The sequence below is a fragment of the Rhododendron vialii genome, chromosome 8a (assembly GCF_030253575.1).
Source record: "Rhododendron vialii isolate Sample 1 chromosome 8a, ASM3025357v1".
Lineage (NCBI taxonomy): Eukaryota > Viridiplantae > Streptophyta > Magnoliopsida > Ericales > Ericaceae > Rhododendron > Rhododendron vialii.
In genome coordinates, this window is record NC_080564.1 from 5,334,641 (window position 1) to 5,355,231 (window position 20,591).

Sequence of the window (20,591 nt, forward strand, 5' to 3'; positions counted from 1 at the left end):
AAGCGGACGACGGAAGCGAAGAAACTCTCCTCCCCCTCCGCCGCGGGACCACACCAACGAGGCGGGCCATCGCGTCTCCGTCAAAGACCGCCTAGGATTTACGCCAGAAAAGGGAGACGCCCGGGAAATTATCCTCTACAAACGACCTGCAACATCTGGTACACACCATTCGAGGTCCCACCACGAGTGGACCCGCACCAGGGACACCGAATCATTCACGAGCACGTACTCGACTGGTCGCGCGGAGTTCTCTCGCACGACGGCCTCATGCCGAAGCCGAGACTCCGTCGAAACCAGGCGCCACGTCTCTGAACGCCTCGGGAGGATACCACCAGAAAACTTGGATAATGAAAACGACGTTCGGCGGAACGGCAAAAGCGTACGGATCGATGGGGCGGAGAATGAGAACAAAACCCATTACGATAAAGAGAAGTCGGTTGGCCACCCCCGTAGGGAGACAACGGACCTACGGGACAAGCTTCGCAGTCGTGTACGCGAGAAAACCTCAGAACGAGAGAAGCACCCGAAGAGGCCGCGGACGGACGAGCTAGGCAAACCGCCGCGTCCTGGATTCGAACGGCAACTGAAAGACCTCGGTATCTCACCCTTCACCTCCCACATCATCAACACCATCGCAGAACCCAATTTCCACCTACCAAAATTCACAAAGTTCGACCCAAGCACCTGTGAGGCTTACACTCACCTCATTCACTTTCGTCAAACCATCGAGTTGTGCACTACAAAGGACGAGATCAAATGCAAAGCGTTCCCATCCAGCCTCGGCTCTCTTGGACTCCAGTGGTTCAACAAATTGCCCGCTGGATCCATACGGAACCTGGCTGACCTTGAACGCGCCTTCAACACCCGCTTTATCACCAGTAATAGAACAGCAAAGGAGCCTGAATCCTTGACCCAAATGAGGAAGCTCCCAAATGAAACACTCAGGCACTACGCGGAGCGTTACTGGCAACTTTTCAATGAAATTCCCGGAATCGATGAGTATTGGGCCGCGCGTACCTTCAAAAATGGGTTGGAATCTGGGAGCAAAATACTCGATGAACTGGCCATTCGACCACCGCACGGCATGGGAGAATTAATGCGTGTGGTGGAACGCTTTTGTGCTCTCGAAGAGTTCTACGCGGACCGGGCCGCTCAGGGTATTCCCAACTCAACAGCCTGCCTACCGACGACAACCCCCCAGCTGCAGACACCAGTCGCAACTCAACAATCCCATCCAAAGAAACACGTCAACAACATCAAGGAAGGGAAGAAACGCCAGCCAAAGGAGCACGACTACGTGGCTGAAACCACCCACTTCAAGGAACCCATCTGGTCCTTCCTGAAGGAAATCATGAGGCAACCATGGTTTGAGTGGCCGCAAGGCAAACTGGGTACAGACAACGGCCAGGCGGATCAGAACCCAAGAAAGAAGTGCTCATACCACAATGAGCTCGGCCACTACACGACGGCATGTGCTCCATACAAAGCATTGTTGGAACGACTGGCAGCCCAAGGCCATCTTGACCAATACATTGATCGAACAAAGACGCCCGCCCGCCCACCTGTCGGAAATCCCAACCCCAACGAGCCGCGGCCGACGATACATGTCATTCACGGTCCCGTGACCAGAGAATCCGAAGCAGATCTCAAAGCCGACCTCGACCGCGCCTCCACTTCTAAACAGGTGCTTGCGGTAAGACCTGGGTCAAAACGCCCACGTCCGGACGAAACACCAAAGTGGACCATCACTTTCACAGAGCGCGACCTCGATTTCGTACAAACTCCACATTCCGACGCTCTTGTCGTCACCGTGCAAATCGGAGTCCATGACGTCAAGCGAATTCTCATCGACCAGGGAAGCTCAGCAGAGGTGATGTACTACGACTTATTCAAGAAACTCGACCTTCCAGAGTCAGCCCTACAACCCGCCGAAGTCCCACTCATTGGATTCAACGGGGCACCAGTTTGGCCACTTGGTCGAATCTTCCTTCCGGTCGTCGCAGGTTCAAAAACGTTGACCGTCGAGTTCATCGTCGTCAACGTGCCGAGCCCATACAACGCAATTCTTGGCCGAACCTGGCTTCACAACATGCAAGCCATCGCTTCAACCTACCACCAAGTTGTTCGCTTCATCGGCTCTAGCGGACGACAAGAAGATCTGAGAGGTGACCAAGTAGCTTCCAAAAAATGCTACGTTTCGGCCGTTCACAACTCAACAAAAGCCAAAGAAGTACAGTGGGTAGAGGTCCCAGACATGGCCGTGATCGACGACGTCGGCCAGAAGGCCGAAGACAAAGCAGAGGAGGACCTCGTCGAAATACCAATCAACGAGGATGGTTCCCGATTTTTCCTAATCAGCTCTTCCATCAGCGAGACCGACCGCGAAGAAATGTTTCAGTACCTCAAGGAAAACATGGAAGTCTTCGCCTGGACCCCCAACGAAATGCCGGGGGTCGATCCAAATTTCATCAGCCACAAGAGATCACGGGCCACACAATATTCTCTGCATCCATTCATTACATTGTATTGTTCTCTGCATTTTCTGCACTTACGCCATTTTAAACCTGTTTGGAACATGTTATTAAAAGTAAAATCGTTCATATCTCTGAACATGTTTGATGTCTAAATAAATCTTACGATGTGTGCGTCCAAAGGAAAATTGATACATAGCTCAGCTTGAGTTTATACAAGATGGTCGTCTTACCAGCAACATCAATACCTACCATGAGAATTCGAAAGTTCTCCTTCTCCATCTTCTCTTTATCCTTCTGACCTAAACCTAGTTTGTGAGCAATCTATCTGATCTTATTGTCCATGCTTTCCATGTTTTTTGGCATCTCAGATAAATCGACATCTCATTGTTTAGTCGATCCATGGTTTTGACTTTTTGTTGGATCTTTAGCAAGTTCTTTTCCAATTTGTGCGATGTAATACGCGTATTCTATTGCTGCAAGCAGTATGACTTAAGCAGAAAGTACATCAAAGTTTCTGGAACCTTTAACTTTCTGTACACTCTTCAATTCATCTTTACTAATTTCAAAATCTATTCTAACATTCTTCATTTCATTTCAGTTAGGTAGATCAAAGTGTTTCCCTTTCGCTGGATGCTGAGTGGAGTAGGAACGTTGGGAAAGCTTATTTTGACTATACTTTTGTTGATTTGCGACTCCTCTATCACTAGCCTGCCTTCTTTGTTCAATTGTCGTGCCAAATCAACAAAACCTAACAGCAGAATTAGTAAAAAAAGAGAGGTAATATTCAACCCCGAATTCTCTTTAACACTTGAACACTTGAAGTGCAATAACATGTTCCAAACAGGTTTAAAATGGCATGTTCCAAACATGTTCAAGTGTTCAAGTGTTAAAGAGAATTCGGTGTTGAATATTACCTGTTTTTTTTTACTGATTCTACTGTTAGGTTTTGTTGGTTTGGCTCGACAGTTGAACAAAGAAGGCAAACTAGTGATAGAGGAGTTGCAAAGCAACAAAAGTACAGTCAAAATAAGCTTTCCCAACGTTCCTACTCCACTCAGCATGCAGCGAAAGGAAAAACACTTTGATCTACCTAACTGAAATGAAGAATGTTAGAATAGATTTTGAAATTAGTAAAGATGAATTGAAGAGTGTACAGAAAGTTAAAGGTTCCAGAAACTTTGATGTACTTTTTGCTGAAGTCATACTGTTTGCAGCAATAGAATACGTGTATTATATCGCGCAAATTGGAAAAGAACTTGCTGAAGATCCAACAAAAAGTCAAAACCATGGATCACAAGGAGATGTCGATTTATCTGAGATGCCAAAAAACATGGAAAGTATGGACAATAAGATTAGACAGATTGCTGACAAACTTGGTTTAGGGCAGAAGGATAAGGAGAAGATGGAGAAGGAGAACTTTCGAATTCTCATGGTAGGTCTTGATGCTACTGGTAAGACTACCATCTTGTATAAACTCAAGCTTGAAGAAATTGTCACGACAGTTCCTACCATCGTTGAGTCTCGACTGTTAACATAAATGTACTCCACTTTCCTAATGCTTAATTGATGAAGTTACTGCAGGATTAGTTAATTTTCTACTTGTAGTTTGTCCACGAATTCTCGGTTGACCTTTACTTTCTATGCATGAATTCACCCCCTAATTAATTTCTTGTTGGTTTTTCTTCTCTAATTGATAATAGGGAGACTTAAAAAATCATCCTCAGGTGCCACTTCCATTAAGTTTTCATCCTACCATTTTTTTCCACTTATGTTTTCATCCTCAATCTTTCATAATACCAAGAGTGCCCTTAAATAAACATATATATATATATATATATATATATATATATATATATATATATAGCATTGGAAAAGGGGACGGCAACATAAAAATCCAGTCGCCCCGATAATTCGGCGTCCGTTCCCCGTTAATTTCGCCATTCCAATCCCAAAAATCTCTCCCACCATATAAACATTCCATCCTTCCCATTTTTTCTAAAACTAAGAAATCCCCAAAATTAGTCCACGCTCCCTTCTGCAAATCCAAGGATTTTGCCGCCGACCACTGCTGTTGCCCAACTCATCCGGCCCACCGTCAATGAGAGTGGCGAGCAGTGGCTAGAACCAGGTGTTTTGAGAGGGTTCGGTGCTTTGCTCGACCGGATCTGGGCCGCCACGGCTGCTCCGAGAGGGTTCAGTCATGGCCAAAACCCGAACTGATCCCCTGCGATGGCGCCCATGAACATGTTGCAGAAGCTTGCCGCCGTGAACATGTTGCAGAAGCTTTTATTGGGAACCGTCTCAGAGAATTTCTGGAACTGAATGTTTTCTGATGATGATCCCGATGAGTTTCCGTGAGATGGGTCCCATTAGATGAATGGAATATCTTATTATGTTTATCACTTTCATTGCTCCATGAACCTTCCGTTTCTTTGTTCAGGTTAATGGGTCCGTTTCCACTTGATTCTATCTCTCTTAGAGCCAATAATTGAAATGTATTTCACAGTTTATTTGGTTCTCAAATATACTTCATGGTTTATTTATTTATATATTTTATGATTTATTTTATTCATGATTTGTACATTCATGGTTTATTCATGTTTTTTGCTTAAATCATGGTGCAAAATCATGACTCGTATTTGTATGTTTTAAATAAATCATGGTGTATTAATTAAATCGTAATTATTTTGGTTCGATTCAATTTGAAATAATTGTTTCATGATAAGTTGACCACATTTTTGCATGTATTGATAATGTTAAAATGCTCACGTATTAACCAAAAATTATATTTTTAATTGATCTTGTTCCATGAAATATGGTTAAATTACCATCAAAACAAGTGTTATCGTGATCAATGTTTTATGGTTAAATTACCATGTCGATTTCAACGTTTCATGACCATTCGTAATCTAGCTTGAAACCGCGATTTAATAAACATGACATACTCCCAAAATATTATCATTGAAATATAAAAGTAATCAATCATATTAAAATTACCAAAAAATCATGAATTATGATTGTTTTGATGCGATTCAATTTGAAATATAAAAGTAATAGGATAAAAAATAAAAATAATCAATTATATTTAATACCAAATCCCACTGAATTAGGAAAACAATCTAATCTAATTCTACTAAATTGGGAAAACAATTCAATCCAATCCCACTAAATTAGGAAAGCATTAATATAACATAAATATATATGTATATCATAGTGAAAATGGTAAGAAAGGTAATTCACACACTAAGAGGATGAAAACATAAGCATGAAAAAAGGGCAGGATGAATTCTTACATGGCATAGATAAAGAGGATGAATATTTAAATATTTCTTGATAATATGGAATGGCGATCCGAATTTCACTTTAAATGGTATGTTGTGGACCTATCCTTGATTGCCCAACCAGTAATAGCGTAGCTCTCGTCTACAGGATTAAGGGAGATGTTAGATAATAAAAGTTGGCTTATTAACCTTTTTGGTCCCCAAAGTATTTATTTTGTCTCATTTTCATCCCCAATGTAAACATTGGAGACATTTGGTCCCCAACGTTTTAATTTTGAACCAATCAAGTCCCCAGGTCTAACGCCGTGAGCCCCATCTGTTAAAATGAGGGGTATCGTCGTCATTTTACCCACCCCATTTCTATCAATCAAAAATTTAAAAAAAAAAGAAGAAAGAAAGAGGGAAAGCCAGCGGCAGCCATGGCCATCGGCGCCGATTGCCCCACCATCCTCTCCTCTCTTCTTTCTCTTTCCCTTATACTCTTTAACGAGATCGATTAAAGAACTAGGTTCAATAACGAGTTTGAAAACTGACACAATCTCTTCAAAAATTAAGGATTCGAATGCAGAGGAATGGGCCGAAGAGGAGAAAAATGAATAGAAGGTTCGATTTTGAAGAGAGAGGAGATGAGGGAATACATTGTAGTATACATGGTAATATGTGTGGGTGGGACCGAATCTTGCTACTCGTGGAGAAGAGGAGAACATTGGGGCTTTCTTTTTTGTTTATAGCCTAAGGATATCTTTTGGTCTTCATTTGGGAGGGAAAATGCTCATTGACATAAACTTTTGCAAACTACCTGCGTATGGCTCATGAACTGTTAAAATGGATAGAGACCTCTAAACCAAGTGGGGGTTATGTGGTCAAGTTTAAACCTCAGGGGTAAAGAGCCGGTAAAATGGACTTTTCCCAGATTTGTACGTATTGTGGTCTAGTACTTTTGCAATAGACTGACGTGCTTTCGTAAATGTCACATTGAAGTTGTATGGTGTCTTGATGAACATTATAAACCCCTGTTGTGTGGAGTTTAGAGTTGATGAAACCACTGTTTGAGGTCCTCCTTGACTTTGACATTTTTAGAAGTTATATATGAATACCATACCGGTTTTGTTCTTTAACCTGGGCCTAGTTTCTTGGAAGGAGCCTTCTTAACTTATCCCCTTTCCCGCAATGTAAAATGTTACAGCAGTATTTGAAGAAGAATGAACCATGGTTCAGGTCGATTTGTAATAGGGAACAACCTAGCAATGTGATATGGTTAGAATTTATATATGCAAAACTCTCTCTTTTGGTATTTGCATATAGACTTTTTAGTCGTGAGAACGATTTATGAGTTGGAAATGTTTTCGTAGAAGTTAATTTCGGTAGAGTACCCTGGCTTTTTTCATTCTTACAGTAACAGGATAGTAAGAGATCTTTTTCGGATTTAGAAATCCTATAAGAGATGGTTTTGAATAACACAAGTTAGGGAGACCAATATTTGTAGTGTGTTTGTTTCTATAGACTTATTCATTTTTAGATGTATTCATGTATATATGTCCTTTAAGAGAGTAATTAAGCAATTACAAGGACCAACATTTCTTTATGTTGGTTTCACTTGAGTTAAAGCTTCCCATAGTAGAAATCAGGTTTTTGTACTTTTTTTTATCGTCATTTATATGTGTTGTTTACTCGACATGCTGTAGTTTCTTAGCAGTATTTCAGCATCACTTAATTAGTTAGCATATTATGTGCTTTAGTTTCTAATTGTCCTTTCCTTGGGCAACTAAACTAGCTGTGAAGAGAAGACAATTCCAAACTTGTGTAGTCAGAAATGTATTGGTGTCCAGTGTCCTCTGCTGAGAAAATTGCTTTGCTCTATAGGCAGTTGATTTGTAAGTATTATTGAGCTCATTTCTTCCTAAAGGGCGACAGATTATATCTGTTGCTGTCTATCCATCTGAGTTTGGACTAAAGCGCATGGAAGAGGAAGCTGTGCGTGGTCCAGTACTCCTATTTGATGACGACAAAGAGCAGAATGAAAGTGATGATGAAATTGATGTTTAGAAACTGCGTGAGTATGAATTAAGTAGGCTAAGGTAAATACCTGATGCTGTTGCTTTTCCCTTGCATGAGATATATAGATTAGTATTAGCTTTGCTAGCATACTGGTACATAACATCGTTTCGTTGTTTGTTCATCTGAGAAAATAAACTACTGTCTTGTGCTCTTATGGTTACTAATGCTTCGTATTTTTGCTCAAGTAATCTGTGACATATGAGATGTGAGATAAGAGTACGAAAATTTAAAACCTCTTCCTTTCTGATGTTTTGTGGCCTCGTAAGAAAAAAACATTATGTAAATAGGAAAAAGGTTTAACCAAAATCATGCTTCTGCTGACATTTTTCTGCTCTGAACTGAGGAGAGCTTTGGTGAAACTATTGTATTACAAATTTGGAGGGTTTTCCATTTTTTGTTTTAACTGGAGGAAGTTTAAACCTTTTAGTCGTTTCTTTGTATTTTGAAGTTATGACTACAGAAGGATTCATGCTTAAGAAAGATTCCTCAATGAAGTCCTTTCATTGAACCTTAATGGATTATGCCTATTTACTAATTGGAGACGTAAAATTTCTAGCTCTTTTTCCTGATCATTTTTCTGACATACATGCAAGGAAATAATCTTATCTTGTTATCTTATAAATTGAGCAACGCTTACCATATAATACTTTCATTATGTTCATCTTGTAATGTTTTTCAGGTACTATTATGCAGTCGTGGATTGCGATTCCATAGCTACTGCAGATTATCTTTATAAAAGTTACAATGGAATTTAGTTCGAAAGATCATCAAATAAGCTAGACTTGAGGTTTATTCCGGACTCCATGGAATTTAAACATCCTCCTCGTGATGCCACAACTGAGGTAATTTTTGTAGCTATTATATGATCTGTTTTGAAAAAAAGAACATTGATATTTTCTGATAAGAAAGTTTAGGTGATTGGACTGAATAAGTTTGTCAGGGAATGCAATCGAAGCTACTAGTGGGTCCCATTTGGGGACAGAATATTGATTTTTTAATGCTCTCAATGTGATTCTTGGAAAAGATGTAGGTCTGATCCTGTAGATGGCGGCTACTTGTGCTACAAGCCTACAATCATGTGTAGACGCCAATAGAAATTAGTAATTGCTTTTGTTTTTTATATCTTAATTGGTGCTACCACTACTAATTGACAGATGTTTTCATTTATGCTTCTATCTCTCCTTGTCTCACCACACATGCACCTTAACATTCTCATTTTAGATACACTTGTTTTACTTTGCGTTCTCTTAGTTGCTGAATACAAAGTTTTTTCATATTTTTGCTATTGTGATAAAATGGTCAACTTAATATCCGGTGGATAGCTATAGTATTTGTGGCTTTCCAAAATCCTTCTTCTTCTCTATGTCATGAATGATGAATTAGTTTGTTCATTTCCTGATTAACTCTCCTCTTTTTATGAACCTTCTATCAAACTGCCTCTATGCAATCAGTTACCGAGTCTCACTTCAATCTTTCTTTTGTATATGGCTCCCCAGCCGATGTATATAGAAATCACGTTGTTTACTGTTCCATTAAGATATCCAATCGTCCTGCAAGCGGTTCGAGATTTGGTATTTTGAAGGCAGTAATTGGCATCACCGCAACCTGTACGTTTCATGCAGCTCTTTTTCTTTCTAATGATATTTTCTGTTCTTCGGTCTTCACCTAGGCTATTGTGAGCCTGCTCTGCCTCAGATTAACCTCAAAGTTATTATTTACATTGTCATTTCTACATTTGGGCTAGGCCTCAGCAAACTATGAAGGTTTAGATTTCAAGACTCGAGCATTACAGCGAAGTAACATTCATCTCACATGGGAGGACGATGAGCCACAACGCGCGAAGGCATTGAAGAGGAAGTTTAATGATGACCAGGTCGGTGTTTTTTTTTTCCTGTTTGAGTGTCTGTTTTTTATCCCAAATTTCTGCACTTTCTCTGCACTTGTATCTGGGCGTGCCTAATTTTTTCCATCGATGGCTGTTTAAAATAAGGACTAGAATGGTAAGAAGCAACAAAAAAATTTAGAGGAGAGACTTTTGAAACTCAAAATAGTCACCTTTGTGTGATCTTAATTTGAAGAGATTTTCATGTATGATCATCTATCCTCCTATTTTGTTACTCCATTTTTTGCCCGTTGTGCCATTAATTGGATCAACAAATAACATATTCGATGAATATTTGTTGTAGTACTTCAATTAAAAGATCATTATTAGTTCTATAGACAGTCGTTTTTCAAATCATATGAGAAAAGATGAATATGGATAATATGGACAAATTTTTTGTTTGTATTGAGTGAAAATGAACAAACAAAATGGGATGGAGGGACTGTTGCCTTTTCTTTCCCTTTCTGATTCCAATTATGTTTCCCTATAGCTGGCCGAAATGGAATTGAAAGAATTTCTGGCTTCTGATGAGAGTGAATCTGACGAAGATGAAAATGACAATGCGACAGAAGACAAACCTCAAAAGAAACATAAGAAACAGGATATGATCCCTCTACTCCAGTCTGGTGAAGATTCTGATGAGGACAATGAAGATGGTCAGGATATGGAGGTCACTTTTGACACTGGATTAGAAGATATAAGCAAGCATGAGCTAGAAAAGAAGGATAAGAAATCGGAAACATTTTTGGGAAGCTCAATAAGGAAGAGAAGAGAAAAAAGATGGCCAGGAAAAATAGCTCCAAGTATTTAACAGATGATGAGAGTAGTGATAGTGATAGGGAACCAAAAGAAGAGGTGGATGATTTTTTCATTGAAGAACCATGGTTAAGGCAAGCAAAGAGGGTAAAGGTAATAGTGACAAATTTGGTCTGTCGTTTTCGTACCAAAAATATAATTTATAAAACCAAGGAATTAACTAGTATTCTGAAGAATAGTGGTTAAGTCCAGGAACGTCCGCAGGGAGTAAAAAGCTAAGTTACGGTACTTTCAATTAATTTCTAATTTAATTCTGAAACTAAAAGAAGTTGGATTTTGATTTGGATTTGATTAACCTAAAATTAAACTAGAATGCAAATTAAAGGAGTTGTAAACTGATGAGAGAAGAGACTAGGGTTTCCGATTCAGTCTCCCCTTGTAACACAATTATTTCGAAACCTAGGGTTCACATTCAACATTCAACCAGATCACCGTAGGGTAGCAATTCCTATCGATAATCCCCAAAAATATAATCAAGATTCGTACTCCGTATAAGTTATTTCAACACGGCACGGATTGTCTCATTGGATTTAACCACGGCACGATCCGTCTCACGTCGTATAAACTATCTCAAAGCCTATCTCGAAACATTCAAAATCATTGCATGACAGTGCTTGAAACCATGGATACAAACACATTCGATTATTGGAAAAATATAAAACTTCATAAAAAGTTATGAATCGATCAAGTCATACAATCAAGTTGAATATAGAACCCTAGAAATCTAACAACTACACTATTTGGAGAGACATCTTCGTTACCCTAGTCGAGTAGATTAGCCGTGCATGGAGGAGAGGATGATCGTGCAAAGATAAAATCCCATTGAAGCTTCTGCCGTATTTGTCGTGCTCTCTCTGTTATGTGTCAGAAAGAGATCCTGATGATGGCAGCACCCTTCTCCTCTGTTTCTGCGTGGAAAAGTAATATAGGATGGCAGCCCCCGTTCTCTTGTTTCTGCCGTGGGAAAAGATTTTTTCCTAAAACCCTTTTTTTCTTCCTTTAATAGTGGACCACTCCAGCTGTAGTAATAAGGCCGAGACTTTCTTCGGCTTCTAAAAGTATCACCAATCCTTCAATTATTGGGCCCACTTTATAATTGTCCAATTCCCAGTCAATCATGATTGGGTCACAATGGGTTTTGACCCAAATAAAACTAGTCCACGCCATATACTCATTAATTGCCGCTTCGAGCTTTAATTAATTTGACGATCGGCTTTATTTTGACACGAAATAAAATTCGACTTTGCGCTTTAGCTCCAAATGTTATTCATCGGCTCAAAGAGTCCTGAAACATAATTAACAAGTATCAAACTCCAAGTAGCACACTAAACGGACATAACAAACTTAAGTTAGGGGGCGTAAATAGGCATATTTACACACCTATCACTCTACTCCAGTCTGGTGAAGATTCTGATGAGGACAATGAAGATGGTTAGGATATGGAGGTCACTTTTGACACTGGATTAGAAGATATAAGCAAGCATGAGCTAGAAAAGAAGGATAAGAAATCGGAAACATTTTTGGGAAGCTCAATAAGGAAGAGAAGAGAAAAAAGATGGCCAGGAAAAATAGCTCCAAGTATTTAACAGATGATGAGAGTAGTGATAGTGATAGGGAACCAAAAGAAGAGGTGGATGATTTTTTCATTGAAGAACCATGGTTAAGGCAAGCAAAGAGGGTAAAGGTAATAGTGACAAAAAGGGGAAGAAGAACGAGGAAACAGCTAAAGAAGCAGAAGCAGCAAGCATAGCAGAGCTTGAGTTATTACTGGCAGACGGGAATGGAGCAGACGCCAGCTTGAAGGGATATAATTTAAAACCCAAAAAGGTTGAGGGGAAGGGTAGGAAGGGAAGAAAGGAAAAAAGAAGGGAAAAAGAAATTCCCGATGAGGGGAAATTACCTAGTGTTGATTACGATGATCCAAGGTTTTCAGCTATCTTCACCTCACCTCTTTTTGCCTTGGACACACGGATCCCCAATTCAAAAGGTATATCCAACTTTTCGTGACATTACAATTGGTTTTCCTTAACATTTATCTGCTCTGGTCTCTGATAATCAAGGAACAAAATTTAGTTACGTTTCCAAAAAAGGGTCAAAATGTTTGTGTTTCCTTGGAGACTGAAACGAAATATAAGTGGAATTGCAAAATTTCAGTGTTTCCACTGACACGTGACGAAACTTACTGAAACATGTTGGAATTGTGTGAAACATACCGAAACATTGAGCTGTTATGACGCCTATTAGAATTATTCAACAATGGCACGTTGATACATCCCCAAGTCATTTTCACATTTCCATTATGTTCAGGCTACATTTCTGAAACACATCAGAATGTTTTCGAAACATTTCCTTTTCCTAGCTAACTGAAATAACAGACCGAACCAAAATTTTGATCCTTGTCAATAACTATTTTGATTTCTGATCCTTGGAAGAACTTATAAATAATTACCAATCATTGCTACCTATTCCAGGAGTTCCTTACCGCATATTTATTGCTTATGAACTGAGTTTTGTTTTGCAGGAGTGCGACTTATGCTCAGCAGTTAGCACAGAAGCAACGCAAGGGTGACCAAGAAGTACTAGGGTCAAAACAAGCTCAGTTGCCTTCTGATGACCTAAAGACAGAGAAAAATGAGTTTGTACAGTCTGATGATATGTCCTCAAAGAAAAAAGAGCAGTATGAACTATCTTCGCTTGTTAGGTAAATTAAGACGAAGTTGAAACAAGTTCAAATACCCACCGATAATAAGATCTCAGGAAAAACTGGAAAATCGGGATCCAAGGCCAGATAGTAAAAGAAGGATGTTTTTGATTGGTTGGCAAGGTAGGCTGGAGTTCTGCTAAATTAAACTCTGGAAGACATGATTGCTTTGGATTTGTAATGGAGGCAAAGCAAAAGAAATGGAACTGGTGCATCAAGTAACCAAGGGGCTGCACAATAAGAGAGAGATTATTACTGTTTTCTTGTAATATGTATTTTAGTTTTATCAGTGATCTAGAATGGATTTGCTGAATGTTAGGATCTTCATTGTGCGGCAATAGGTTGGAAACCAGAATTTCTAGCCTGAAAGCTAAGTTCTAGAGAAGTTGAAGCTTTCTTATAAGATTTTGTCTCTCGAGTACATCTTTAAGCAATGTAGCTGAGAAAATTTTGAACGCAAGTTAGATGATTTCATTCTTTTTTCGGGTTCGGCTTAATAGAAGAAATACTAGTACAAACATGCAATTGCTTGCTTATGATTGAGAAGGTCTTTTTTTTTTTTTTTGGTTTGGCAATTGCATCTTCTAATTAGTTGTTCAAATAGTAATCATTATTCATTAGCATTTCATTTTCCTTTGTTTGGTCATATAGACAAACCATGGGAAAAGAAAATACGAATGGAAAATGCTTAGAACACAAATGTCCTAACATAGATCCAGACACGTGTTCAAGAGCCGTTTGATGTATATTAGACGATTTTAAATATATCAATGTGGATATTTATGTCAATTGCAAAACGCACTGAACCATCTCTTCACGATCGAAAACGGTACGATACCCAGTCATGAAGTTTTCTGCATTGGTATTAAAGATTAACATCTTTAGGGACAATTTTAGAATGCACATTTATACAGGCTGCAACTCATAATAAAAAAGAGAAAATTGAGAAAATAGCTTGGAAAACCTTCACCCAATAAAGAGATTCAGGTTCGAACGTCCTTAACACACCTATCAAACAAGGAAGTTAAAAATCCTTAACCAAGTGAATTGGCTGGTAAACCAGCTGCAGCCATTTGTACATGGTATCTTGTCTTGTTTTCTAGAAAATTGACTAAAGCTTCAAGTCTTCTTGGCTTGAGAAGGCATTCCACAACTCCTTCTGGCTCTTATTGTGAGAAGAGGAAGAGAAGATTCATTGCAACTTCATGGATCCAAGATGGAGTCATCAAGAAGAGTAATGATCAGTGATAACCCATTTGAAGTGAGAACAGAAATCTAAACAAATTCTTCTCAAAACGCAAGGCTGGCTTCCTCACAATATATGAGGTGTTGGGCTTTTGATGCAAAAGTAACAAGTTGGTGATAATGGGCAGTACTTCAAGTTGGGGCGCCCTGGCTTCATCAATTAAGAATATAGTTCCATTTCCGTTTGAAGCAAGTGTTTCAAGGACTCCAGAGCATTTTGCGAATATGACTTGCGTAGATGGAACGAAAAAGATTAACTTCAGATGAAGAGGAACCCAACCAGCTGTGCAGACGCGGTTCTTGTTTACATGGCAGCCTGGTAGCTTAACCAACGCAGATAAAGCCAACTCTTTAGATTCGCTGTTTCCAGATGCCATTTCAAGCAAAGGGGGTATCTCTCCTGCTTCACCAAGTAGCTTTGTGTTTGTTCATTAAGTTCCATGGGAACAGGTGCTCTTACCATTTACATTCTTCACTTCTTTGACCCTGGAGAGTTCAAGAATGACAATAACGTCAAACAAGTTCCACAAAATAAAAATAAAAATTCAACCATCGGCCACAACTATTCATTTATGATGATTGATTTCTGGAAGTATTGTATCGCATAAACATGAGAAAATTGAAAAACTAGTCAAATTCATTTTAGACTTGGTTCACTATCATGGTTAAGATGGTTCCTATTGGTATGAAGTCCATTGCGGCAGCGGTTTTTCAAAGGCCAGTCTTATTTGAACCAAAGAGGGCAGTTCATGTCCGTAACAGCATACTCTTTGTTCTTCGAAAAACTTCCTCCATTTTTCTCCGGTGCCGAGCATTTTTAGGCACCTAATTGGCGCAGAACATTAAAACAAGCCTTGCACAGGAAAAAACTTTTCAACCATGAAAAATAGTCACATGCATGCTTGTATTGAGCAAGGAATAAGATGAGATATCCAAAGAAGTACACTAGAATATCAACCAAGGTACTTCTCATCTCATGTTTCTGTCTCACTTTTTATTTGGGTAAGTGATGGCAAGGGGCATTCTCCGGCAATGCAAACAGGATGAAAACAACCACCCGGCCATACCTGCGTACAAATAAGATTTTCAGCAAACCCATTGGATGGGATTGATACACGTGGTTTTGTTCTTCACCTGTGAGAGGATTCAGAGGAAAGGGACAAAAACTTTCCAAGTGCATATCACAAATGTATGAGATCTGAAGCAGCATTACTTCCACTGCTAATACTCATAGGTGGCCAAGCCAAATCCATAGCCAATTATGAGTCAAGGTAAATATCATCTACAGCATCAGAACTTGAACTTCCAAATAGACAACTAGACCCTGTGCTCTTTTACTGGACATGATATTTGGGTTCAAGTCTCGTTGTTGCCGGTCGCAATTTTTCTTCCCCCATTCCTTCCTACGTTTTGTTGGAAGAGAAATGTTAAAATAACTTTTATTTGCGCAAGCAACAGGAAAAATACCTGTACAAACATTGTAGACCAGAATATGCCCTCAAACCATTTCCAAAATCTCATATATATGTTTTCACATGTGTTTGAATCATGGATGCAGCGGGGAAAGTAAGGAATACCCATGGATCCCAAGTTGACAAGAATTAGATTACTAGTTTGTACGATTGGAAGAACGGTATAAGATAAATTGCCGCAGGCAAAACCACAGGTTGAGCCTATCCTTGCCATTGTCGATAGATGTTTAACAAAACCTACAACATAAATCTAGTTCTCCAAACAAAAGTAGTGGAACAGTAGTTGAAACCTTGGATGATTTTGAGGATCTAACTTTTGAGGATGCACACCCCAACTAGTCTCCGTGGTTAAATCTTCCCATACTGGGAAAGAAAGCATATCTAGCATGGCTATAAGGATGAAAAATGCTGACAGCCCTTTAGTACAGATATGGGGCATCCAAGTTGGCCTTCAGACCCTTCATTGACAATAAGGTGCATCAAGTACCCAATCTGACCATTTGCAGCATCTGCTGAAAGCTAAAGACTCAAAACGACCAAGGAATAGCTGCTGGAATCGTTCTTCTCAGCAATTTGCAAATGGGATTGACAACGTAAAAACTAATCAATTGGTGGATCACTAAGCGCGAAGAAGATGGCTCTATAGGCATGAAGCCACTTCATTATCTCGACATTTAATCCAGCAGAGGAAGGTGGAGGGAGGAATTCCGATTTGTTTAGCACAGAATTTTAGGGCACATCCTGAAATTCTACAAAGGGCTAAGACAAGCATACAAACTTACTACATACTGACAAAACTGAAGAAACAAGTGCACATCATGCCATGTAGAGCGAATATGAGAAAAATCTCCGGTTAAGTGCCATATTTGGCCAAAATCTTCTAGACCAACTTCTTTTGGGTCTCAATATGTGAAAAAGGAGTAAATAGTCCTTAAATCTGAGCATTCTATCATACATTAGATCACTAAAATCTGATTTTACCATGTTTATATGTAGCACCACATGGTCAAAACTAAATTTGACCAGGCAGTAAAGCCAAAACAAGTTAACCAAGATCCTCTCAGGCGTACTTTTCAAAGAAAGATTTTATATAATTTAATAAGATCCAGAAAATTCTCTTGCATAAAAAAGCGCTAACGCGCACCTTTTACTAGTCAAGGGTCTTGAATAGTGTTGTCCATGCACATGCACACAAATCCATACAAGTTTGTTGCTAGGAGTCTCTCGTCAATCTAGTCGAATCAATGCATGCACACAAATCCATACAAGTTTGCTGTAGGAGTCTATCGTCAATCTAGTCGAATCAATAATACGAGTCACGAGTATGAGGAGGTGGTAATGGAGATGACGACCCATGAACCAATAATACTACGGAAAATTAGTGCGAAAGTTGGGAGTTCTGTATAGCTGAAGTGACAATGGCAATGTCTGAGTTTTCCAAAAATGGGGGTCTTTGATTCAACTGAATATGAGATATAATACCTCTGGTCTGTTTGCATCATCGGTTAGGGTGACATCTGAGCTCACTTTCGCGGCAACTAACCCCGGTAACGAAGTCCTGGCTCCAAGCTGTAGATTTCAATTATATAACCCAATAAACCACACACAATTAAATAGTAAAAAGTGGTACTACATTGTATTCACCGAAAATAGCCATCAAAATTACAAATGCATTTAACATACCATGATTATTAGGCTAAACAACTTAGGAAAAGACAAAAATAGTGGGCTCAATTTCAGCACAATAGATTTGTGTACAGAATGTTAAAGCGGAAAACAATGACAAGCAAGTAGATAGGAGTACTTTTCTCACCTCAACTACGCTAACCCTAATCCGGAAAAAGGGTAATCTTTGTTGTCAAACATACTCAGCAAGAACAATACTACACGGCCACACAAACAACCCTGTAGTCTTCCTTTATACTCTGAGCCACCATCATCAATCACCTAAAATTCAAATATTGTTAAAGGGTAGTCCTATGGTACACACCTTTTATTCGGGGGTGTACCGTACGCATCATGATTTTAAACCTTTGGATTTCAAAATAAATAATCCAGACCATCCATTTATTAAATCAATTAATAAAATAAAAAAAGGGCTTAGCAGGTAACAGGTTTATCCTAAAAAATAACAACATTCTTTAAAAAAAAAAAAAAAGGAACGAAGGGTTTAAGACTGAACCCCAGATCTTTTAGATAAATGTCCAAACTCTAACACCTTATCACTATGGTACACAATTGAGAATTTGTAATTCTAAAGGCTATTAATTATATAATATTTTCTTGTATGTAAGGGCTTTATTTTCAGGCTGAAAATTTGAAAAGACAGAGGCCTCAAATGCCGCCATCCTAGTGCTGGGCCTACACTTGTAGATCAATATTATAGCCTACGTCATTGGTGTAAATCAAAATGTCAACTATAATAATTTTTTTTGAAAGAAAGTACAATGACAATAAATTTACAAAATTATTTAGATTTTACTTCCACGACCTAGTTCCAAGGATCACCATTAAATTTGGATTGGTACGCATAGGGTGAAGGTTCGACACCGATCCATGTGTCAAATATATAGTGCCAATTGTTAAGTGCACCGCCCTGAATATTGATAATATTGGGTATTAATATAATTAATTTTACCAATTACAAAAAAGAGAGTAATTTTCACACTCTATTTTTTGATATTCACACTTATTTTTTTGTACTCCATTTTAGTGTTGAAATTGTATGCATTTGAAATAGTTGGATAATTATTTTTTTCGTGACCTCTCATTTTTCCACGAAGGAATTTTGATTTTTTGAATTAAGTTTTGTAAAAAAATAATTTGATTTAGACTAATATTTTGAGAGAAAATTGTAGTTGTATTCAAAAATTTGGGTATAATACTTACTTTTTGGTGAATTTCTTGGATGAAAATTTTGTGCGAGAACTTCATTTTTAGTTTAAATTATTGAGATATTGTGTAGGGACAAATAAGAATTTGAAAAAATAGTGTAGAGGGAATCGAAAATTAAGATAATATGGTGGAAATTTTAAAATTTAAAAAAATAACGTGGCGGGAATTGAAAATAATTAGTGGTATTGTATTTTGTCAATTATAACTATCGTTTACTAAACATTCTGATTGAATTTTTTTATACGACACGTAATGGGTATGAAAACGCCAATTTATGGTGTTGTCATAACAAATTTGATTATATTACTGAATTTGCGGTATGGTATTTTGCTAATAATAACTATCGTTAACTGAGCATTCAATTGAATTTTTTTTATACGATACGTTGTGGGTATGAAAACGTTAATTTATGGTGTTGTCATAACAAATTTGGTTATATTACTGAATTTGAGGTATGATATTTTATTGATTATAACTATCGTTAATTGAACATTCTGATTGAATTTTTTTATACGAGACGTTGTGGGTATGAAAACGTCAATTTATGGTGTTGTCAAAACAAATTTGGTTATATTACTGAATTTGTGGTATTTTAGACATGTGTTATTACGGAATATTTTAATTAATTTCCTTTGGTACGACACATTGTGGTAAGAAAACGTCAATTTATGGTATTGTCATAACAATTATGGTTTGTTATAAAATTTGTGGTATTTAAATATTTTTTCTTTTGATATGACACGTTGTGTTAAGAAAATGACAATTTTAGGTGTTGTCATAATAATTGTGATTATTGTATAAAATTTGTGGCATTTTACAAATATTTTTGGCTTGGGTATAACAATTGTTGATTCTGGTACGACATATTTTGATTTTGTAACGGAATATCATACGAGTAAAAAAAAATTTGGTACGATTCATTGTGATAAGATAATGCCAATTTATGGTGTTGTTATAACATTTGTGAGTAACATTATTTAATTTTTGATATTGTACGTATATATTTGGTTAGGGTACAAGTATTATGGATTTCAGTACGAATAATTATGGTTACATAATAACAATATTTTTTAATTATAGGTAACCTGCTAATGACCTGTTAAACAGGTAAATTTTAATGTACAAGTCGTAACTAGAATCATAAATATGCATTAAAAAACCAAAAATTGGCATAAGAAAAATCACAAATTGTCATAATTTAGGCATACGGTATACCCTGTGTACCATAGATTCCTCCATTGTTAAGGGTAACCCAGAATTCACAAGGGTAACCCAGAATTCACTTTCAATCCGTTAACAGAGGCCAAAAAAGTCATTTTTTCCAGGCAATTTCTCAGCAACGAAATGGAATCATAAGAGGATATAATCCAGAGGATTATTTGTTAACCAAAGGGAGATCCGAATGGATACCGACCCAACGCCATGAACCTGTCATCCAAGCTTTGACGTTCGACTTGTATTATCAGAAAGTAAATCGAGGAGGAGGAAAATCTTGAAAAGCAAAATTAAACTACGATGTAATATTATACGTTCTATGGAAAGCGTGTTGCGTAAGCGCGAGTTCGGTATTGGTGTAAGATCAAGTCTTTAAAATACGATGTGTCCGAGAAATAAGAAACGCGCTCGTACAAAACGCGACTCAGACTTCTCATCTTCAACTTGCGAAGTCTTAAGAAAAAGGCTTCTCTCCCTTTTTTGGCAATTTTGAAACTCATTTTGAGATTAGTTTGATGATCCGGTTTGTCCTCATTGTATACCTTGTTGATT

The 20,591-nt window shown here is 38.2% G+C and overlaps 1 protein-coding gene and 1 long non-coding RNA gene across 6 annotated transcripts; one reads left to right on the plus strand and one right to left on the minus strand.

Moving 5' to 3' along the window:
- The first annotated feature begins 5,841 nt into the window (after positions 1–5,841).
- On the plus strand, positions 5,842–13,689 carry LOC131298495 (uncharacterized). The gene is given in 9 exon segments (XM_058323982.1): positions 5,842–5,916; positions 7,619–7,833; positions 8,493–8,655; positions 9,558–9,686; positions 10,186–10,474; positions 10,477–10,604; positions 12,189–12,474; positions 12,477–12,498; positions 13,033–13,689. Coding segments are annotated over 9 exon segments (1,578 nt in total). The 3' UTR covers positions 13,304–13,689.
- A 449-nt stretch (positions 13,690–14,138) lies between these two features.
- LOC131298867 (uncharacterized) lies at positions 14,139–20,380 on the minus strand. Of its 5 annotated transcripts, none has more exons than XR_009190561.1 (5): positions 20,239–20,380; positions 17,743–17,876; positions 17,412–17,498; positions 17,074–17,161; positions 14,139–15,860 (listed from the first exon to the last, which is right to left on the minus strand). It is a non-coding gene; the product is annotated as an uncharacterized LOC131298867 (long non-coding RNA). The 5 variants fall into 5 exon arrangements; XR_009190560.1 differs by lacking the exon at positions 17,074–17,161 and having other exon boundaries at positions 14,139–14,943; positions 15,225–16,670; positions 20,239–20,373; XR_009190558.1 differs by lacking the exon at positions 17,074–17,161 and having other exon boundaries at positions 14,139–16,670; positions 20,239–20,377.
- Positions 20,381–20,591: the final 211 nt, after the last annotated feature.